Raw genomic sequence first — 24,017 nt, forward strand, 5'->3', positions numbered from 1 at the left:
TCGAATGCAATCAACTTTCAGCCGATAGAAAACACGCCTACACGGACACCCGGATGGGATTAATCGAACCCCCTGAGTGAAATTACTGTTATGCTCACATGGCTGCATCTCAATAGTCTCAAGTGGCCTCTTGTTGTCTCCTCCCCTTCATCTTCTCTGATTTGTAATGTGTAGTAATTGTGACCCTTGTGGCGCTAGGGCAGATCAGATAAGACCTCAGCGGGGCAGGCTCTCGCACCAGGCGGGAGAGAGAGGGTGCCATACATATTTATCTTGTCAGTCTCAGTAATTGGTTTCTCTCTCTCCGACAAGAGGTTCATCTTTAGGTTAATGTTTATGCTGCTAAGTTATTAGCCCTGTTTATAGCTGTATTATAATAGTGTAATATTATGCTTATTCATTCATGTTTATATAGCCTATCTATATTGCATAAGTATTACACTTTACTGATACTGTTATGTTGTGCATGTTTTTGCCTTATAGAACCACAATTCATTTGGATTAACACAAGTACAGTCCACCAAGATTCACTCCCAGTCAAGATTTATGTTATATGACCAAAAGTGTGTGTGTGGTTAATGTGTGTTGGTGAAGAGGAAAAGGAAATAACAACCCTGAAAAGAGAAGCATTAGCATTGGTCTTACCGGACATCCTGTGGAGGGTCAGAACCCAAATCACAGTCAGCATACTAGTGGGTGAGGGAATTCACAGCCTACTGCCCAGACGGGTGAGGGCATAGCAGCCAACCGTTTTTATAAATAGCAAACGCATAGGTTATATAGTGCTCACTGACCACTATATTTTCCTTGCTTCCGTATATTGTTTTTCCAGGTGCAGATCAAGGGAATGAAAGGAAGTACATGTTTATCATTGAGATGCAGCCCAACAATGTCCAATCCCAGCGCTCGAGGGAAGGGTTAGCGTAATTACGTAGCCTGCTAAACAAGTACGTTGACTAGCGAGCGGGAGATTTTGGTTCAAGCAAGAAAAACTAGAGGTAAGTGGACGCTGTTATTATAACATTGGATAAATCCTATGCCATAACTTAAAATTAACATGACCTAGGTACTATTTTGAGTTAAACATATGGACGTAAGCCAAGTCACTCACAGACATGCCAGATCATGTCATTCAGTATCTCAGCAGAACAAATTAGCCTAATGCTAGCGAACGTTACCTACCTTTAATGAATATCAATCAAATGCAAAGACTGCAAGACCAGTAAACCAGAAATACAACACCTACTAGGTGGCCTAGCTAGTTAAATCTTATATTTTCACTTAGTAAGTCAATAATTGTTTGATAACTAGATGCCTGAACAGACTGAAAGCTGGAAAGGTCAACATCAACAACTTTACCAGTTACTAGTGTAGTTAGTTTCAATTTCCGGTTGTGTAACATCTCTTGGTAGTTAGAATAATTTCTCAATTCCAATGAGAAAACAACCCTGTCTTGATCAAGTGTGTCTCAGTAACTAACACAATGGAAAGTACTATCTGCCTCGCAGTTGTTTTGTCCACTGTGAAAAATACTTGTTTACTAGCTATAGAGTTATAACTCTTGCACCCATGCACCTTCAAATATGTTCCCCTTTGACAGACATACCTCACCTGTCCATAAATCAAGATGGCTGTGAGGAGCGAGGCCAGGGTGGAGGCAGAGGTAGAGGAGGAGGAGAGTTTTGGACCACAGCCACTGAGCAGACTTGAGGTAGGTGTTGGTGCATTTATTCCTAATTTATCAGGGGTACAGTATTAGCTATGTTTGGCTGATAATGACAGGCAATTCCCCGTACTAGGCAGAACTGATTAATATTCAAATGTTCCGTCTTCACATCAAATGCATGATGGTAGTGTCATTTGCAATGTCTCCTACACAGCAATGTGGCATCAGTGCCAGTGACCTAAAGAAACTGGAGGATGCAGGCTTCCACACCATTGAGGCAGTGGCCTATGCCCCCAAGAAGGAGCTGCTTAACATCAAGGGGATCAGTGAGGCCAAAGCAGACAAAGTCCTGGTTAGGTCACCTTCATATACCAATCAGAGTTTTTATTTTCTGCTCATTTTGGGTTGCCCACAGTTGACATTAGGCCTGATATAATGACTGTGGCTGATGTTCCTCTACCTCTATGGTATTTTCTCCAGGCTGAAGCTGCCAAACTAGTGCCCATGGGCTTCACCACAGCAACAGAGTTCCACCAACGCCGAGCTGAAATCATCCAAGTCTCCACTGGGTCTAAAGAGCTGGACAAGCTGCTACAGGGTGAGGCTGGGATCGTTGGCAGTTACCTAGATTTTAGAACCATTGTTTATGACTCAGGACACGTTTTTTGAGTTGCCCAGTTGTATTTGTCGTTATCGTTAGTATGAAAAAGTTTTTCTCTCTCTCTCAGGTGGGATAGAGACAGGCTCCATCACAGAAATGTTTGGAGAGTTCCGGACAGGAAAGACACAGCTGTGCCACACCCTTGCAGTCACCTGTCAGGTACTGGTCATGGTGCCATTCTTTTTCACACTAATAAAGGAAGACTTTGCTGTACACTCTTATCTCATACCAATCACATCTGCTCACAGCATATGACGATAGCACTCAGGACATTCAATTTTTAGATTTATTGTGCTTTTCCCCAACTCAGTTGCCCATTGACCAGGGTGGTGGAGAGGGCAAAGCCATGTACATTGACACAGAGGGGACCTTCAGGCCAGAGAGGTTACTGGCTGTAGCAGAGAGGTGAGTTCTCTCATGGACTAACACAATAACAATGGAGTAGCTACTGGGTTATATGACACTGACAGATAGAAATTTGGAGCAACACTATTCCACTACAGGAATAACGGGCATCAATTTCTGTCTGTTCAGAGAGTTACCATTGCAAATGCAGTACTTCCTTCAAAAAGCTGTATCACACTAGAATGTACTGTTGTGTCTTTTATTAGGTATGGACTTGTTGGGAGTGACGTTCTGGACAACGTAGCCTACGCTAGGGCCTTTAACACAGACCACCAGACCCAGCTGCTTTACCAAGCCTCAGCCATGATGGCAGAGTCCAGGTCAGGCCCATCTCCCTCCCTCTTCGTGAAGTTTCCGATCCTTCAGATGTTTTTCAATTTCTCACATACATTGCTTTCCTTCCATGTTAATAGTATTGTTTGTAACATGAGTTGGTGATCTGGAATAAGGGCACCCTCAAGGAAATCCTAGTAAAGTACCCCTATGGTCACCCAGTCTGCAACACTATAGGTCTTTAACCATGTGGCCCCTTCTCTCTCTCTCAGGTATGCCCTGCTGATAGTGGACAGTGCCACAGCCCTCTACAGGACTGACTACTCCGGGAGGGGAGAGCTCGCTGCACGGCAAGGCCACCTGGGACGCTTCCTGAGAATGCTACTGAGGCTAGCAGACGAGGTAAGGTCAGGGCTAGAATTACAGGGGCTTTGTCTGTTCGCCGAACTCCTTATCTATTGCGCTGGTGTCGGTCTAATGCAATATGTTTATATCAGCAACGTTCTGAACCCTTCTCTGTAGATCAATTTTATGTGTGTGCACAACTCTCTTCATGGTATGGTCATAACGCTAAAAAAAAATTTGTCTCGCGCCTTGTCACAGTATGGCGTTGCCGTGGTGATAACCAATCAGGTGGTGGCCCAGGTAGACGGTGCTGCCATGTTCTCGGCAGACCCTAAAAAACCTATTGGGGGCAACATCATGGCACATGCCTCCACTACGCGGTGAGTGACTCCATTGACCCCTTCTTACTCCCTCTTTGTCACATTCAAATTTTTTCAAACATAGCATACCACTTGTTAAGCCCCTGGGTTCTAGAAGAATACAGCTAGCTATCAAGCTAAAACCGCTCCTTGTTTTCAGACTGTACTTGAGGAAAGGCCGTGGGGAAACGAGGATCTGCAAAATCTACGACTCGCCCTGCCTTCCAGAGTCTGAAGCCATGTTTGCCATCAACGCAGATGGGGTGGGCGACGCCAAGGACTGAGCTCAGCTGCCACCATACCAGGGAGTGAGAGCATGGCTGTATGTCATGTGGCTATGCCCCTCACCATAGACTTGCACAATGGCAGCTCTTGTGTGTTTGTGTGTACACACTTCCCTGAGGCAAGAGCTAAGAAAAATGGCTAATGGGGAGATGCTAGCCATAACTGTTGGGTTGATATGATTTTGGACCGTCCCATTACTGAGGGAAGAATGCATTCCTACACTACGAGAGGGTACTTTTGCATGGAGAATGTTGCCTATTGCCCTAAGGAGCACAGTGATGCGCACATGCTTAGGCTTACACTGTATACTGATTTGTATTGTACAGTATATGGGCCTATAGAGGCTTTGAGAACCAGAGGGAGCTCAGCTTCACAAATGTGACATTTTTCACCAACCCAATGGACTTGTAAAATAATAATTCTAATAGTGTTAACTCCACTGGATGACGTGGACATATTTAGAAAATGTTTGTTATTTTGTTTTTCAAGGGTGTCTGGTTTTCTACCAGTGTGTTTTTCATTTAAATCATCATCTTTGTATTTGACATTACAACTGTACATCAATATATCAATTATCTTTATTTGTCAAACATCTGCTCTTAATAGAATAAACGTCAGTACATGCCCCCTAACTAACAAGGTTTACTACCGTTAACTACTCAATTTTCCCTATTTGTTTGTACATTCAAGAACTATAGTTTCTGTATAAGATGCATTGTATTAAAATTATTTTATCATTAGATCTCCTGTCTACATAGGTTATTTCAACTCAGTCTTACTTAGTTTACATATTTTCCCAAATTGACATGATATCCATTTTAAAGGACTGTATTGGAATGTTAAAATAGTATTAACTTAGTCCTATTGAAACCAACATAAATGGAAGAATACAAATGCAATGTGTGCCAAGTAAGATTTAATTAATCTTTAATGAATGCAAATCATCAGCTGTAAACATTTCCTCAAAACAAAAATCAGCAGCATAACACACTGGAAACAAGGTAGATTGATGTCTTCAGTTATGTACTTACAGTAGTTAACCTAAGAAGAATAGCTCCATGCTTCTTCTAAAATGCCATTACATGGGCTGGTGCTTGGTTCATTGAAACAATTTCACTACACATTACACACAATCTTCAAAATAATAATCATGATATCTACAGTGGCTTGCGAAAGTATTCACCCCCTTGGCATTTTTCCTATTTTGTTGCCTTACAACCTAGAATTAAAATTGATTTTTGAGGGGTTTGTATCATTTGATTTACAACATGCCTACTGCTTTGAAAACAGATAAATAATTCAGATTAAAAAAGTAATATTTCTGTATAACAAAAACACATCTCAGAGGTACAGTGAGGAGGAAAAAAGTATTTGATCCCCTGCTGATTTTGTATGTTTGCCCACTGAAAGACATGATCAGTCTATATTTTTAATGGTAGGTTTATTTGAACAGTGAGAGACAGAATAAAACCCAAAAAATCCAGAAAAACGCATGTCAGAAATTTTATAAATTGATTTGCATTTTAATGAGGGAAATAAGTATTCGACGACTCTGCAAAACATGACTTAGTACTTGGTGGCAAAACCCTTGTTGGCAATCACAGAGGTCAGATGTTTCTTGTAGTTGGCCACCAGGTTTGCACACATCTCAGGAGGGATTTTGTCCCACTCCTCTTTGCAGATCTTCTCCAAGTCATTAAGGTTTCGAGGCTGACGTTTGGCAACTCGAACCTTCAGCTCCCTCCACAGATTTTCTATGGGATTAAGGTCTGGAGACTGGCTAGGCCACTCCAGGACCTTAATATGCTTCTTCTTGAGCCACTCTTTTGTTGCCTTGGCCGTGTGTTTTGGGTCATTGTCATGCTGGAATATCCATCCACGACCCATTTTCAATGCCCTGGCTGAGGGAAGGAGGTTCTCCCCCAAGATTTGACGGCCCTGTCCATCATCCCTTTGATGCGGTGAAGTTGTCCTGTCCCCTTAGCAGAAAAACACCCCCAAAGCATAATGTTTCCACCTCCATGTTTGACGGTGGGGATGGTGTTCTTGGGGTCATAGGCAGCATTCCTCCTCCTCCAAATCATTCAGATCTTCATTGGCAAACTTCAGACGGCCCTGTATATGTGCTTTCTTGAGCAGGGGGACCTTGCGGGCGCTGCAGGATTTCAGTCCTTCACGGCGTAGTGTGTTACCAATTGTTTTCTTGGTGACTATGGTCCCAGCTGCCTTGAGATTATTGACAAGATCCTCCCGTGTAGTTCTGGGTTGATTCCTCACTGTTCTCATGATCATTGCAACTCCATGAGGTGAGATCTTGCATGGAGCCCCAGGCCGAGGGAGATTGACAGTTATTTTGTGTTTCTTCCATTTGCGAATAATCGCACCAACTGTTGTCACCTTCTCACCAGCTGCTTGGCGATGGTCTTGTAGCCCATTCCAGCCTTGTGTAGGTCTACAATCTTGTCCCTGACATCCTTGGAGAGCTCTTTGGTCTTGGCCATGGTGGAGAGTTTGGAATCTGATTGATTGATTGCTTCTGTGGACAGGTGTCTTTTATACAGGTAACAAACTGAGATTAGGAGCACTCCCTTTAAGAGTGTGCTCCTAATCTCAGCTCGTTACCTGTATAAAAGTGTGCTCCTAATCTCAGTTTGTTACCTGTATAAAAGACACCTGGGAGCCAGAAATCTTTCTGATTGAGAGGGGGTCAAATACTTATTTCCCTCATTAAAATGCAAATCAATTTATAACATTTTTGACATGTGTTTTTCTGGATTTTGTCGTTGTTATTCTGTCTCTCACTCTTCAAATAAACCTACCATTAAAATTATAGACTGATCATTTCTTTGTCAGTGGGCAAACGTACAAAATCAGCAGGGGATCAAATACTTTTTTCCCTCACTGTACTAACAAGATACATGTCTCTCCACTCTAACAATGGGAGTCGTTGACCATAAAGCGGCACGGCAGGCTGTCAATCTCCCGCCTATCCTTTTAGAATTAGTTTTTGTCAAGTTGAGGGGTGCAGAACACGACAGAAAGACAACAGAAGATGACATAGCCAAGTCTCACGGAAGACGGCAGGCATGTTAGCTAGCAACGACAAGAGCCAGAGCAGCATGGACACAGGATGACGCAAGCTCAAGCAAGAGAAAGAACGAGATGGACCAGGACGAGAGCCTTTCAACCCCTTTACCTCACAGACCCCAAGCAAAAGTCTACTGGAGAAAGCAAAAGTCTACTGGAGAAAAACGTGAAAGAGGGCATTTCCATGTCCAGACCCTGACTATTAATCAAGATGCCACAAGTTTCCACCATAGAGCGGGCTACCAAAGAAACATCAAAGAAGATGGATAGTTTGTCAGAGACTGTCCATCAGTTTCACACAGATGTGAGTGGGAACAAGGAAAATATAACGTTTCTAGAGAACGAGGTGAAGAAACTGCAGTCCCAAAATAAGGAGCTGAGTGAGAGTCTAGCTGAACTTCAACGTTACTCTCGCAGGTGGAATCTGAAAATCCAAGGTGTAAGAGAGGTAGAGGGAGAGGACATCAGGTGTTGTGACGTCACTTACTTTAATGTCTGACTGTTATTTATCAAATCACCTAACTATGTTTAATTGTCACTCGATTAAATTAATCATGTAACAATTAATTCATTAGGAATTTGGGGCACTACGGAAAAAGTTGTTTAACGAGTTACCATCTCCCGAATTAATTAATTAAACTATTATGTTATATCGATAAGTCACTTATTATAAATAATTACTTCTTATCAGTCTCATTCTGAACATCGCATAATCCTTGAACCTGCAAGAAGGTCTAGTGCATTGTCTTCTTCTTCACCTCGTGTAGCAGTTGAGAGTTTCAGAGTTTCTCCATTTCAAACGTGTGGACTAACGTCTCACGTTTTCTGGTCTTTCTGGTCTAACCATTTTGTAACGTTTAGCTCACGCTTCACGTCTGCCTGTCTAATGTTAATTAGTTTTTCAAGGCTTTTTATGCACTCGGGGTAAAAGGGCCGTTCCATTATGTTTGTGCTCATCTGGGCGTGGCCACTGACTGAGAACAAATCAATATGGAAAACAATAATCTCATCTAGAATGCTAAAATCACATTGTTATCTTCACAAAAGTATTATTATACTTAATCATTCGTTTTATACAAAAATTAGATGCAAACCTCATAACTGGGAAATGTACACCCGCAGAGATACAGTTATGTTGTTCCACCGTCTTTAATGACATCACATCATAGTAACGAATTTGACATGATTGACTTCAGAATAAAATTTGTAGACCTCCACAAGTCTGGTTCATCCTTGAGAGCAATTTCCAAACGCCTGAAGGTACCACATTCATCTGTACAAACAATAGTACGCAAGTATAAACACCATGGGACCACGCAGCCGTCATACCGCTCAGGAAGGAGACGCGTTCTGTCTCCTAGAGATTAATGTACTTTGGTGCGAAAAGTGCAAATCAATCCCAGAACAACAGCAAAGGACCTTGTGAAGATGCTGGAGGAAACAGGTACAAAAGTATCTATATCTGCAGGCGTTTGGAAATTGCTCCCAAGGATGAACCAGACATGTGGAGGTCTACCATTTTTTTTCTGAGGGCTTGGCTGATTTATCTTTTGATTTTCCCATGATGTCAAGCAAAGAGGCACTGAGTTTGAAGGTAGGCCTTGAAATACATCCACAGGTACACCTCCAATTGACTCAAATTATGTCAATTAGCCTATCAGAAGCTTCTAAAGCCATGACATCATTTTCTGGAATTTTCCAAGCTGTTTAAAGGCACAGTCAACTTAGTGTATGTAAACTTCTGACCCACTGGAATTGTGATACAGTGAATTATAAGTGAAATAATCTGTCTGTAAACAATTGTTGGAAAAATTACTTGTGTCATGCACAAAGTAGATGTCCTAACCGACTTGCCAAAACTATAGTTCGTTAACAAGACATTTGTGGAGTGGTTGAAAAACAAGTTTTAATGACTCCAACCTAAGTGTATGTAAACTTCCGACTTCAACTGTATGTCCCTGTGATTGAGAATGATTTCCACTCAGTTTGCGAATCACTTGCGTCAATCACGGAGAAAAAAGGGAAATCACCTGGCCTGATGGCCTGTCAGTTGAATTGTATAGGTAGTTTTGGGAGTTACTAGAAGACCCTATTTCTAATATGTTTCAAGATTGCATTGAAAATTGTGAAATGGTTTCCACTATGAAGCAGGGCCTTATTTCACAGATTCCGAAGCCTGATAAAGACCCTTTTCTCATTGACAATTGGAGACCAATCACTTTATTAAATATTGATTACAAATTGATTGCTCTGGTTTATGCCAAAAGATTAAAGAAAGGAATAGATACAATTAAAAATTCAACTCAAACAGGATTTATGAAGGGCCGTCACATAAGTTCCAACATTGGTTTAGTCTTGGACCTTATGGACTATTCAGAAGCAATTGACTCAGACGCTGTTATTTTATTTCTAGACTTTTGTAAAGCCTTTGACACAATTGACCATTAATTTCTCTTTCGGTCTCTGAAAATGTTTGGTTTCAGTGAACATTTTATCAAAGTAATTCACATGTTTTACAAAGGTATAAATAGTTACAGTGGGGGAAAAAAGTATTTAGTCAGCCACCAATTGTGCAAGTTCTCCCACTTAAAAAGATGAGAGGCCTGTAATTTTCATCATAGGTACACGTCAACTATGACAGACAAAATGAGAAAAATAAATGCAGAAAATCACATTGTAGGATTTTTTATGAATTTATTTGCAAATTATGGTGGAAAATAAGTATTTGGTCAATAACAAAAGTTTCTCAATACTTTGTTATATACCCTTTGTTGGCAATGACACAGGTCAAACGTTTTCTGTAAGTCTTCACAAGGTTTTCACACACTGTTGCTGGTATTTTGGCCCATTCCTCCATGCAGATCTCCTCTAGAGCAGTGATGTTTTGGGGCTGTCGCTGGGCAACACGGACTTTCAACTCCCTCCAAAGATTTTCTATGGGGTTGAGATCTGGAGACTGGCTAGGCCACTCCAGGACCTTGAAATGCTTCTTACGAAGCCACTCCTTCGTTGCCCGGGCGGTGTGTTTGGGATCATTGTCATGCTGAAAGACCCAGCCACGTTTCATCTTCAATGCCCTTGCTGATGGAAGGAGGTTTTCACTCAAAATCTCATGATACATGGCCCTTTCATTCTTTCCTTTACACTGATCAGTCGTCCTGGTCCCTTTGCAGAAAAACAGCCCCAAAGCATGATGTTTCCACCCCCATGCTTCACAGTAGGTATGGTGTTCTTTGGATGCAACTCAGCATTCTTTGTCCTCCAAACACGACGAGTTGTGTTTTTACCAAAAAGTTATATTTTGGTTTCATCTGACCATATGACATTCTCCCAATCCTCTTCTGGATCATCCAAATGCACTCTAGCAAACTTCAGACGGGCCTGGACATGTACTGGCTTAAGCAGGGGGACACGTCTGGCACTGCAGGATTTGAGTCCCTGGCGGCGTAGTGTGTTACTGATGGTAGGCTTTGTTACTTTGGTCCCAGCTCTCTGCAGGTCATTCACTAGGTCCCCCCGTGTGGTTCTGGGATTTTTGCTCACCGTTCTTGTGATCATTTTGACCCCACGGGGTGAGATCTTGCGTGGAGCCCCAGATCGAGGGAGATTATCAGTGGTCTTGTATGTCTTCCATTTCCTAATAATTGCTCCCACAGTTGATTTCTTCAAACCAAGCTGCTTACCTATTGCAGATTCAGTCTTCCCAGCCTGGTGCAGGTCTACAATTTTGTTTCTGGTGTCCTTTGACAGCTCTTTGGTCTTGGCCATAGTGGAGTTTGGAGTGTGACTGTTTGAGGTTGTGGACAGGTGTCTTTTATACTGATAACAAGTTCAAACAGGTGCCATTAATACAGGTAACGAGTGGAGGACAGAGGAGCCTCTTAAAGAAGAAGTTACAGGTCTGTGAGAGCCAGAAATCTTGCTTGTTTGTAGGTGACCAAATACTTATTTTCCACCATAATTTGCAAATAAATTCATTAAAAATCCTACAATGTGATTTTCTGGATTTTCTTTTCTCATTTTGTCTGTCATAGTTGACGTGTACCTATGATGAAAATTACAGGCCTCTCTCATCTTTTTAAGTGGGAGAACTTTCACAATTGGTGGCTGACTAAATACTTCTTTCCCCCACTGTATGTGATACTAAACCTTAATACATCCAAAATATTCAGTATCAACAGAAGTGTACAACAGGGATGTCCAATTTTGCCTTTTTAAAATTAATTTTGGTAGTGGAACTTCTATCTCTAGATATTCTGAATAATTCAAATTTGCATGGCTTATCAACTTTTGACATAGAAATCAACATTTCCCAGCTGGTTGACGATACTACTATTTTTTTATAAGACAAAGACCATACTCTTAATTCCAGCACTGCATTCTCTATTGCTTCTGGATTCAAACTGAATGTTTCTAAATGTGAAATCTTATGTTTATATGACTCTCATGATAAATAAATAGATAATATTCCTCTAAAGAACTGCATTTAATATTTAGGAATACATCTATCTAAAAATCATTTAGGCAGACAACATATGAATTTATGAATATTAAAACCAAGAACATATTTAATAATTGGCTACAAAGGGATCTATCTATACAGTGGGGGAAAAAGTATTTAGTCAGCCACCAATTGTGCAAGTTCTCCCACTTAAAAAGATGAGAGAGGCCTGTAATTTTCATCATAGATACACGTCAACGATGACAGACAAAATGAGAGAAAAAAATTCCAGAAAATCACATTGTAGGATTTTTAATGAATTTATTTGCAAATTATGGTGGAAAATAAGTATTTGGTCAATAGACCTGTAACTTCTTCTTTAAGAGGCTCCTCTGTCCTCCACTCGTTACCTGTATTAATGGCACCTGTTTGAACTTGTTATCAGTATAAAAGACATCTGTCCACAACCTCAAATAGTCACACTCCAAACTCCACTATGGCCAAGACCAAAGAGCTGTCAAAGGACACCAGAAACAAAATTGTAGACCTGCACCAGGCTGGGAAGACTGAATCTGCAATAGGTAAGCAGCTTGGTTTGAAGAAATCAACTGTGGGAGCAATTATTAGGAAATGGAAGACATACAAGACCACTGATAATCTCCCTCGATCTGGGGCTCCACGCAAGATCTCACCCCGTGGGGTCAAAATGATCACAAGAACGGTGAGCAAAAATCCCAGAACCACACGGGGGGACCTAGTGAATGACCTGCAGAGAGCTGGGACCAAAGTAACAAAGCCTACCATCAGTAACACACTACGCCGCCAGGGACTCAAATCCTGCAGTGCCAGACGTGTCCCCCTGCTTAAGCCAGTACATGTCCAGGCCCGTCTGAAGTTTGCTAGAGTGCATTTGGATGATCCAGAAGAGGATTGGGAGAATGTCATATGGTCAGATGAAACCAAAATATAACTTTTTGGTAAAAACTCAACTCGTCGTGTTTGGAGGACAAAGAATGCTGAGTTGCATCCAAAGAACACCATACCTACTGTGAAGCATGGGGGTGGAAACATCATGCTTTGGGCCTGTTTTTCTGCAAAGGGACCAGGACGACTGATCCGTGTAAATGAAAGAATGAATGGGGCCATGTATTGTGAGATTTTGAGTGAAAACCTCCTTCCATCAGCAAGGGCATTGAAGATGAAACGTGGCTGGGTCTTTCAGCATGACAATGATCCCAAACACACCGCCCGGGCAAACGAAGGAGTGGCTTCGTAAGATGCATTTCAAGGTCCTGGAGTGGCCTAGCCAGTCTCCAGATCTCAACCCCATAGAAAATCTTTGGAGGGAGTTGAAAGTCTGTGTTGCCCAGCGACAGCCCCAAAACATCACTGCTCTAGAGGAGATCTGCATGGAGGAATGGGCCAAAATACCAGCAACAGTGTGTAAAAACCTTGTGAAGACTTACAGAAAACGTTTGACCTGTGTCATTGCCAACAAAGGGTATATAACAAAGTATTGAGAAACTTTTGTTATTGACCAAATACTTATTGTCCACTATAATTTGCAAATAAATTCATTAAAAATCCTACAATGTGATTTTCTGGATTTTTTTTCTCTCATTTTGTCTGTCATAGTTGACGTGTACCTATGATGAAAATTACAGGCCTCTCTCATCTTTTTAAGTGGAAGAACTTGCACAATTGGTGGCTGACTAAATACTTTTTTTCCCCACTGTACTTGGGAGAGTGCTTCTGTCCAAGGCAGAGGGACTGTCTGGTTTGTGTACCCCTCATATTCTTTATTTGTAAATCACTCTACCTTTAAAGAGATTAACAAGATCTTTCTTGACTTCATTTACATTTACATTTTAGTCATTTAGCAGACGCTCTTATCCAGAGTGACTTACAGTTAGTGAGTGCATACATTTTCTTTCTTACATTTACATTTACGTCATTTAGCAGACGCTCTTATCCAGAGCGACTTACATTATTATTATTATTTTTTTCATACCCCCAACCCTGGCGTTGCAAACACCATGCTCTATCAACTGAGCTACATCCCTGCAGGCCATTCCCTCCCCTACCCTGGACGACGCTGGGCCAATTGCGCGCCGCCCCATGGGTCTCCCGGTCACGGCCGGCTACGACAGAGCCTGGATTCGAACCAGGATCTCTAGTGGCACAGCTAGCACTGCGATGCAGTGCCTTAGACCACTGCGCCACTCAGGAGACATCCCTTCTTAATTCTTCATTTGTAAAAAGAAGTCTCTCAAATAAGAGATCTGAAGGAGGTCTGGAAGTGTTGGATTTTGTTGACATAACACTTTCGAGGTCAATTGGTTGAAAAGATGTTTGGTCAATACAGAATCAATTTGGTATTTCATTCCAAACAATGTGTTTAATAAGTTGGGAGGTCTTACATTTTTCTGACATTGAATTATCTTCCCGAAAGATTATGCTAGGTTGATCGGCTATGTTTCACCAACAAGCTTTTTTGGCAACATCTTTACACCTGACATTAGCTAGGTTTCCATCCAATTTGCAACAAATTCAATTTGAATATTTTCCCACCGGAGATGTGTTTCCATCAAACTAACTTATTGTCAGTGCTTGACTTTGACTGAAATAGGTGCCGGTACTCATTTTGGGAGCTGGTACTGTTTATATCAAATAAGCCATAAATTTTTTTGATCACCAAATTCGACACTCTCTCATTGACCTCCTTACAAAAACTCCTTGCTTGTTGGGTGAAACAACGAAAAACCGCCACCTGCTGGAGGGAGACAGATGATTTTCCGCCGAGTTGGGCCTCTCTTTTCCTCTTCCTCTCTGGGAAGAATCACAAACGCACGATTCCCTAAAATGTGTTACATAATAATAATTCCCTCGGTAAACAATGTTTCCATAAAGTTTCCTAAAAGTCCCAAGGATCCCGGATAGCAAGGACCCTTGAAGGAAATGATAGATTATGCAACAAAAAATTATGTTTCCTAGCTATTTTATTCATCATCGCCAAACATCAGTCTTAGGATAGGTAAGGTTCTTCATTTTTTGTGCATTTATAATACATTTTAGGCTACTAATATTTGCCAAGTACCTCAACTCCTCCACGGGGTATGGCGCTGACTAATGTTTTTTAAATGAACCTCCGAGTCGCGTGGCGGAGTTTAGGTACTTGGTAACAAGTCAGCCCCATGTCCCAACAGACTCCCATAGTTGCGGTCCTGAAGCTAATTAAACCATTGACTAATTTGTTGAGTGAAATGAAAGGGTTCTAGAAAAATATGTTTTCCAATGTCTAGTAATATTGCTCTGCAGTCTGCACAGAATGACAAGTTTACAGACAATCAGAGTTTGTTTAATCTGTCTGTCATTTTACTGTAGCACAGCCTTGAGGATATTAAAGATAGTATCTGTGTTGGTGATGCCTTCTCAATGCAGGAAATTGCTGATTTTAGTCAGTGCACACACAACTCACCCAGCTCCATCACCTGAAGCATCCCCAAACCACAGAACATTATTTAGCCACACAGAGAGACAGCAAAACATCCAACATCTGGGAAGCTTTTGTAAGGATGCCATATATTCTCATCAGCACACTACTCTGCCTGGTCAGTAGTCTATTTTCTATTTTCACCATTGATTATGCATATGTTGAGAGAGACATGTATGTGTTCAACAATGTGTTGCTTTATTTAACTAGATCCACACAATGATGTCAATATAACATAAAGATAAGTTGTGGCAAACATCCTTTACTTTGCTTTATTTCTACAATTTGTGCAAGATATAATTGGTAATAGAAAACGAATCATGTTGCAGTCCAATTGGGAGGGCATTGGAAATTAAGTTTACCTTGCATTATCACTGTGCTTTAGGAGACGGGTCCAACAATGGTTGGTGATGAGTTTTCAGACCCATCCATAATAAACTACTTAGGAGCCAGAAAGACCAACAACTTGTGAGTAATTTGCATCATTTACTGCTTTTTAAAATAAACTACAGAATCTACAGAAAATGTGTAGTGTAGTCTAACAAATGTGTATTTAACATACCCTTCAAAGGGCATACATATTCCTTAGTGTTACTTAATTGACCCTAACTATTCTTACTCCATTTATTGAGTTTCTGTATGAATTTACAACAAATACCTAAACACCATAGTGTTGGTTTATAAATGTAAAACCTTTGGCTGCCATGGATTTTCATTGTGCAAATGTATTGTACTAATGCAATGTGTTCTCAGGCAAATAATAACTAGATCATTGCATTTCCAGTTGGGAGTACCATGTGGACGAGCCTCCCCGGGTGGTTCTGGACAAGCTCCAGGAGGTGGGCTTCTCTGTGGTGACCATGACAGGCGTGGGGGAAACACTGGTGTGGCCAAACTGAGCAATCGGGGAAGAAGGGCCTTGGTCAGGGAGGTGACCAAGAACCTGATGGTCACGCTGACAGAGCTCCAGAGTTCTTCTGTGGAGATGGGAGAACCTTCCAGAAGGACAACCATCTCTGCAGCACTCCACCAATCAGGCCTTTATGATGGAAGCCACTCCTCATTAAAAGGCACATCACAGCCCACTTGGAGTTTTCCAAAAGGCACCTAAAGGACTCTCAGACCATGAGAAACAAGATTCTCTGGTCTGATGAAACCAAGATTGAACTATTTGGCCAGAATGCCAAGCATCACGTCTGGAGCAAACCTGGCACCATCCCTACTGTGAAGCATGGTGGTGGCAGTATCATGCTGTGGGGATATTTTTCAGCGGCAGGGATTGGGAGACTAGTCAGGATCGAGGGAAAGATGAATGGAGCAAAGTACAGAGAGATCCTTGATGAAAACCTGCTCCAGAGTGCTCAGGACCTCAGACTGGGGCGAAGGATCACCTTTCAACAGGACAACGACCCTAAGCACACAGCCAAGACGACTTAGGTCTCTGGAAACCTGAAAATAGCTGTGCAGCGATGCTCCCCATCCAACCTGACAGAGCTTGAGAGGATCTGCAGAGAAGAATGGGAGAAACTCCCCAAATACAGGTGTGCCAAGCTTGTAGCATCATACCCAAGAAGACTCGAGGCTGTAATCGTTGCCAAAGGTGCTTCAACAAAGTACTGAGTGAAGGGTCTGAATACTTATGTAAATGTGATATTTCATTTTTTTTTTTTTATGTACTAACATTTCTAAAAACCAGTTTTTGCTTTTTCATTATGGTTTATTGTGTGTAGATTGATGAGGGGGGGGGGGGGGGGAACTATTTAATCCATTTAGAATAAGGCTGTAACGTAACAAAATGTGGAAAAAGTCAAGGGGTCTGAATACTTTTCGAATGCACTGTAGATACTTTGTAGTCAGCAATAAGGGAGTGATTGCTTCCTACAAGAACACAAAATGTGTACATTTCTAGATATCTTTAAAAAGCGAGTCGGGTAAAGAGCTTTATTTGGTCTTAAAGGAGCGGTGTTGTATTTTGAGGCTTGAATAAGCTAAGTAGCCAATAGGCAGAGGGTAGCATAATTTGTCTGATTCTCTGTAAAAATGGTATGGGAATAATAATGCATTTTGTAAAGTGGTTTCTTGCCTCAAACAACACAAAAACATTTTCAGTCACCTCCTTGTCTGAAGAACAAGTGGATAAACAGGTTAATGTCAAGCCCTGCATGTTTTTTTCAAAAGTCTCATGGAATGTAGGCCTATATTGAACACCACACATTGGCTGCTACTGAAGGCTGAATGATAGAAAAGCTATTTCCTTATTAAAATGTTACGGGATGCACTCTGGTGGGTCTACATTATGATCAAATAGCCACAGTAGCCTACTTGACCACTGTAAAACTGTAACTTAAAGTGGGTACAGCCTCAGTGTTCACAGTAAACGGGTGCTGGAAGTTGTACAGAATTTTCACAACCTTCAAGTTTGCGCTCAGCAGACCTGAAATTTGCTCAGTGCCGAAAAACATTAGAGGGAACATAAGTCACTGGCAAAGTAAGTTTTATTATTTGGTTCTTTGCTTGCTCTCTTTCCACAGTTCACAATACCAGTAACTGACAGAAGTGAACTAAAGATCTTATCTGGTGAGTGGCATCCCTTATTGGCTACAGCAGGTCTATGGAGTGCAATGTGTGAGAATCTGCCTCCCAAAGTGCTCTGTGAATTTTTCACAAGCTTCAGATTAATTTGCCATTTGTCATCTCCTTCCTTCTGCTGCTGAGGAGAAATGCATATAGAGTCTGAACGGTCCTTAGATGGTAGGTTATATATTCATTAGATAAGGACTTGTTGCATAATCAGGTTGATCAAAATATGCAAACTAACGCTCTTTCTCACACCTAAAGATCATGCCGTCTCTTTGAAGGGTATCAATCAAATATCAACCAAAATTGGATGTTAAAATCATATTCACAATGCATCTCAGAGTAGTGCTAAACTGGATCAATTTACCTTTTTAGATCCTAATGCATACGATTATATGGACAGGGGGGACTTGATCCTAGATCAGCACCCCTACTCTGAGATGTTTTGTGAATATGAGCCCAGATATTAACATCCCATTTTGGTTGATATTTGTTTGATACCCTTCAGAGAGACGACATGTTCTTTAGGTGTGAGAAAGAGGGTTTGTTTGCATATTCGATCAACCTGATTATGCAACAAGTCCTTATCTAATGAATGTGAGATGCAAACAGGGTCTGGAATGCAGGTCTCCTGACCATGTGTACCCAACAGGCTGCCTCGAAGAAATCAAGGTGTTCAGCTGGTGATTTAGTAATGCAATTCCTTCTGAATATTGGAGGGGTACATTTTTCCACTGTTCATGACCTGTAAAAGCCTAGGACCAGACTGATCATTTGCTTCGCAAACCAAAATGTTGTGTGCCTTGAAAAGGCACAATTCAGAAACTAGCATAACAGTCTATAATAATGCTCAAATCCACAAATTGGCAAGAAAATGAGAAAGACTGTTAAATGAGAGAATAATTATTCTCAATAATTCTCAATGCATGATGTAAGATACTCTGAGTCAGTGTTTGTAGCATACTTATCATTGTGAGAGATGAATTACATAATTCACCTTTAGGACTATCATGGCAAGCTGAACATTGTGTCTCTGAGTGGAGAATAACTTTTTCATTAATACTGAGTGGATTGTGCAAACGGAGGTGGTGTGTGTTTGGAGTGGAGGGAGGGCCGGCCCTAGCTTTTTGGGGTAAATCATTTGAGAGGTCCCCCTCTTGATGGCAGAGAGATTTATTTTTATTTTTATTAATGCTAATTTCCTGCAATTCTACGTATTTTGCCATGGGGCGTAGAGAAAATGTTTTGGTTTTAAAGCACATTTTCTGCATTTCTACACATTTTGCCATGGGGTGGAGATAAAATGTTGCAATTTTAAAACTAATTTCCTGCAATTCTACACATTTTGCCATGACTTATGCCATGTTCATATGATATCTGAGTGAGAGTGACTAACAAAATCAATGTGGGCCCTCTGGAGGTTAGGACCCCTGGGCACAAGCTCTGCGTGCCTGGTCAGTTATTCAGCCATGATTACTACAAGGTGTAGGTAGCTGGCTAGACTTACTTTTTAAAGAGAAAAACTGCTGATGCACTAACAAATTTCGAAATTGCAACTTGTGTATTGTAATATTATAACTCTCAACAGTAAATTGAGACCCCGCTTTGGCTTCTTCTGCATGCATTCACCAACCCACATTCACCAACCCACAGGGAAAGTGATATCATCTAGAACACTTCCCCCTTTCCCTACCTTCGTTGAAGAAACCCTAGCAGTTTAGAGTTCACCTGAGCGTCATACACCCCTCCTCTTGTCACGCCTCCACAATAAGAGCTGATCCTCTATTCTAGAGCTTATTGGGACTAGAGGACTACCTGAGAGAAGATATTCACAAGAGAGAAGACACACAGACAGAGATATAGATAAATCAGGGTGGAGGGACCGAAGGTTTATCACTCTAAACAAACACAACCCAGAGACATAGGTGAGCTGATAAGGCAGTCTAGCTCAGTTTGTGTCTGTGCTTTAGGATAGTAGACCTTGTCAGTGTTTCAGAGTCAGGGGCGCTTTTTCACACATGGAATGTCTGGTGAGCTGTGTGTTCTAAAACTGCATAGAAGAGCGAGAAGAGCGAATATACTGAGAAAGCATAGAAAGACTGCTTCCGGATACAACGATAGACACTGGTAAGCTTTCAAGACTTACTTTTAAGCAATAAGTGAATGAACACTACAGTAATTGTTTTCCCTCACTACAGCTTGATCAAACAGTGTGTGGCCTATATACTGTAATGGCTTTAGTTAGTGGTTCACATGTTGACTTAGTGTCAGTGGACCAACTAATTGTCCAAAGAAATGATTATTTTCATCTGGAAACAGCATAACAAATTGGCAGTTTTACTGTATTTGAATCATGCCAGCTACCTCAGCTTACCTGAGGCAGTATCTTTGACACATTGTCCTCATAGCTGTCTCTGAGAGACTTCTAAAAGTCCCATACAAATCTTAGATGTAAAAACGAAATAATTGTAGATCCATTGGAACTAAATTGTTGAGGATCCATGATTGGAACTATCAGGAAGTTTATAAAACCTTGTACTAACTGTACAGAAAAACAGCCCACCTTGGGGATTTCTGCATTGTCTGAAATATTTGACAAAATTCCTAAACAGCAGCATTTTCCTCAGGTGCTTTTTGCTATAACTAACAATACAAATAAGACAGTATCACCTTCACATTTTAGGCAAATGAGGAAAGTCCCTAACCAGGTTGTCTTCCAGTCAGGCGTAAACCATTTTCCTTAGAATTACCAAGGCATTGTTCCATTACAGGTAATATGAAACACTACCCTGGGGAAAAACACTCATCTTTCCAATCTTTAATCTGAGTGAAATGTGATACTACCAGTTACAACAAGCCATGATTGCAACACTATCTCAAAACTTCAAGTAGCTTTAGACACATAAACATAGTGTGAACGATGACATCGAGTGAAACCAAAGCTAAAGCAATCACAGAAACACCAACAGTCAAAAGAAAAAAGCATTTTTATCAGTTCAGAGATAAAAGTAATGGCCCTGAAATAAAACAAGTCTCCAAGGATACTTATTAACAGACTAAGGTGCCTCAGTGTTCTACTTTCCAGTACAAGAGGTTGTTTAGACTTTTCCTTCTATGAGACAAATAATTCAGCATTCAGCTCTCTTTAGGCATAGATTCTTACTAGATTAATGTCAAATCCGTGACAAACCTTTGTGCCGCAAGCTATGTGTGTGAAGTTAGAATAGTATTACAGTGTGTTTGCTTAGACATGTATACAAGAAAAACAGGTTATTTTATTATACAGTCATGGCTGCAGGTACCAGTCCATATATGGCCATTGCTAGCTACCCCATCTCAACCTGGAATCCAATTTCATGACAATCGTGGCAAATGATTATATGATGATTATAACAATTGTGACAAAGGTTGTTTAGCATTGGCATTTCTAGGGGGTAAAGCTATGAAATGCCTAAATGGAAAATATACAAAAGAATGAGTATCCAATAATTTAACGTGAGTTTTCTTAACCTAGTTTGTTTGTCCTCACATTTTCAGAGCTGCCTAAAGGTCAACTGGACCCTTCAACTGAGTGACCTCCACCTCAGCCTAAAAGGGTTGAACTCACTGACGGTACATGCCATTAAGTCCAAGATGCCTCTGAAGACTACCTTGTACCTCAAATCGGCCTCCATGCGCTGGCCTCGCAAGCAGAAGCGCCGTGAGCTGCTGTCAGTCAACATGATCAGCCTACCGCTGGGCGACTTCCGCCACCTCTCCCACATCGGAATGGATGCCCACGGTGATGTCTTCGGCGACCTCGCAGCCTTCCAGCGGACCGGTAGTCTCATCCTCCACAGCTCTAAAAGCCACCAGGACCTCTACTCTAACATCACCCCCAACGAGACTCCCCCACCCCCACCCAAGCCCCCACGCCTCCTCAGCCCAGAAGAGATGGATGCACAGGCCGCCAAAGCCAGAACCCTTCCCCAGGCTTCCAGGCACAAGAGGTGCCTCTTCCTGCCTTTACTGGATGGTGTGGAGGTGGTGGAGCATGACAGGTTGCACCACGGAGAGGAGGTAAAGCAGGAGCAGGAAAAGAAGGAGGAGGGAGGGTTAACGATGGGGCCGGATGGATCCGAATTGAACACGGCCCCCCAACAGGCTCCTTGTCCCCCAGTGGAGGCCCCTCCAGGGGTCGATGAAGACTCGTCTTTTGTCCTGGACCTTGACCTGGGGCCGTCCATACTAGAGGATGTCCTGAAAGTAATGGACCAGCTTCACCAGTAAGACTTTGAGAAGTGTGGCCCTCATACATATGATTGTAATATGTTTTATTCTAAGGGCCTTTCAAGAAACCCTACATATATAGGGGAGAAAAACTCAAAGCTCCTTCCTTTCTAATGGGGATTGAAAGGGGTTGTGTCATGGATGGATAAATGGGCTGGACTATTTTCAATTGCCAGGATGCTAATTGGCACATTTATTTTTAATTACTGTCTTCATAGAGGACAGATTGTATAATATTTTCTTATATTGGATGCAAGATAATATGAGCCTCTATTGTTAGTTTGGCTAACTAGAGGAATGTGTCATATCTGGGTCAATGCTTTGAACAGTTGCCCTTCTCAGGTGAAAGCTCTGTGAGCCAATGACACTCCACCTGGATCATGTGACTTAGTGACAGATAATGTCACATATTTGTATGACAGGTGTATAGAGGAGACATGTTGTGAAAGGTAAGAAAGACAGACGGTAAACTACGTATGAGACAGTGCTGTGAGGCAGACATTTATGACTTATGCTTGTCTGACAACTTCTATTGTGAAAACCTAAAAGAACACGGGTTGCTTTTTCTTTTCAATATTTAGGCCTACTATACAGGGACAGTGAAAACTAGCTCTCCCATAGCGTCTAAGTCAGACATATGCAGTAGCACTAAGGACAGAAGCTGGGTTGTTCCCTTTTGAGTCCCTTGGATATTTTAAGTCTAAATTGTGCAGCAATATAACATTTTAAAAGCCTGTTATATTACTTGAAGTGCACTTTAATATAGACCACATGAAAATGTCTATTCATCAGATTTTTTTATATGAATAAAGAATTGCTAAAGTGCCAAAACTCTGCACCCTCTGTGACTTCTAGGAAGATTTTAACCCACTTAACCCCAGCATTTCTCCAAGTTGTCATCATCATTGTAAAGCCCTAGTTATTTTGTTGCTTTGACAAAGTCATTTCTTCATGTGATTAGTGATTCATTTTTAGGTTAAAATCATTTTAAGGTCAACCCTGTTACGTGAACTGAACTCTTGTGTTAATATGGTGAAACTGTTCCTTTAAAAAAAAATCTAAAGAAACATTGAACATCTAATAGTCAAATCGTAATGTAATTTCTGTTTTTTTGTGGTGAAATACTGAGTGGGTCGAGCATAACACGTCAAACCCTGTTACCCATTTTTGTAAAGCTTGCATTCAATTGCCCCTCCCTGTTGCACACAACAAGCTTCCATCCCTCCTGTCACAAGGGGATTTATGGCTGATTTAAAATGAAATTGTCAACCCTGTTAGGGTCAACCCTGTTACTCTTCATGACAGAATGTTAAAATTAGGTGAAATAAAACATTTTTTGACCAAGTAGCACTACCCAAAAGGGACTTGATTTGTGGAATGACCCAGTGATGACTCACTAGAGTCTATACAGATAGGCCTATTTTATATTTCAGTTGTATATTCATTAAGTTCAAACCTTTATGAATATACAACTGTATAAGTCTTTTATAAGTTATTACATGGTTTATGGTGTGATCGTGAACAGTATCAGTCTCTAAAAAATGTATTTAGAAAATCAAAGCTCACTGACAATCCTTTCGTTTCCCATATCAGAATCTGTTAGATAGAATTTTGTTTTGGTTAAGGTGGAGCATGAACTCTGCTCGGCACAAGGAAATCACATTTGTGCAAAATCTGTAGAATAAGCTTTCATTTGTGAAATAAAAACCATAAACCCAAGTAAGATCTTACCGTTTGCATCGCTGAGCCGCTCTTATTCTTTAACAACATCTTCTAACAACTATCACATCAGTTTGTCTTTCCTCACCACCTGATGGCGATATTTCACAGCCTTTTATTGGGTGGCATGTAGTTTACTTCATTATTTCATGGTCCAGTGGGTCCATGTCGATTATTAGATATATAGATTAGATAGATTAGATAGATAGATAGATAGATAGATAGATAGATAGATAGATAGATAGATAGATAGATAGATAGATAGATAGATAGATAGATAGATAGATAGATAGATAGATAGATAGATAGATAGATAGATAGATAGATAGATAGATAGATAGATAGATAGATAGATAGATAGATAGATAGATAGATAGATAGATAGATAGATAGATAGATAGATAGATAGATAGATAGATAGATAGATAGATAGACAG

The 24,017-nt window shown here is 41.0% G+C and overlaps 2 protein-coding genes across 2 annotated transcripts; both read left to right on the plus strand.

Moving 5' to 3' along the window:
* Positions 1–944: 944 nt before the first annotated feature.
* On the plus strand, positions 945–4,733 carry LOC311108050 (DNA repair protein RAD51 homolog A). Its single transcript, XM_084150699.1, has 10 exons — positions 945–998; positions 1,601–1,711; positions 1,881–2,018; positions 2,147–2,264; positions 2,395–2,486; positions 2,638–2,732; positions 2,939–3,052; positions 3,278–3,407; positions 3,609–3,730; positions 3,870–4,733. The coding sequence occupies exons 2-10, from the start codon at positions 1,628–1,630 to the stop codon at positions 3,991–3,993; spliced, it is 1,017 nt and encodes a 338-aa protein (XP_084006825.1). The 5' UTR covers positions 945–998; positions 1,601–1,627; the 3' UTR covers positions 3,994–4,733.
* A 14,655-nt stretch (positions 4,734–19,388) lies between these two features.
* LOC311108374 (cdc42 effector protein 3-like) lies at positions 19,389–23,578 on the plus strand. The gene is made up of 2 exons (XM_084151010.1): positions 19,389–19,719; positions 21,130–23,578. Exon 2 carries the CDS (start codon positions 21,226–21,228, stop codon positions 21,859–21,861), a length of 636 nt encoding a protein of 211 aa, XP_084007136.1. The 5' UTR covers positions 19,389–19,719; positions 21,130–21,225; the 3' UTR covers positions 21,862–23,578.
* Positions 23,579–24,017: the final 439 nt, after the last annotated feature.

Source organism: Coregonus lavaretus (genome assembly GCF_964263955.1).
Source record: "Coregonus lavaretus genome assembly, chromosome: 33".
NCBI classification, from domain to species: Eukaryota; Metazoa; Chordata; class Actinopteri; order Salmoniformes; family Salmonidae; genus Coregonus; species Coregonus lavaretus.

Excerpts from the sequence above, each read along its gene's own strand:
- LOC311108050 (XM_084150699.1), top strand. The coding sequence starts at position 1,628 with ATGGCTGTGAGGAGCGAGGCCAGGGTGGAGGCAGAGGTAGAGGAGGAG. Across the intron at positions 2,733-2,938 it reads TTACTGGCTGTAGCAGAGAG|GTATGGACTTGTTGGGAGTG; the intron begins GTGAGTTCTCTC and ends GTCTTTTATTAG. Across the intron at positions 3,053-3,277 it reads GCCATGATGGCAGAGTCCAG|GTATGCCCTGCTGATAGTGG; the intron begins GTCAGGCCCATC and ends TCTCTCTCTCAG.
- LOC311108374 (XM_084151010.1), top strand. The coding sequence starts at position 21,226 with ATGCCTCTGAAGACTACCTTGTACCTCAAATCGGCCTCCATGCGCTGG.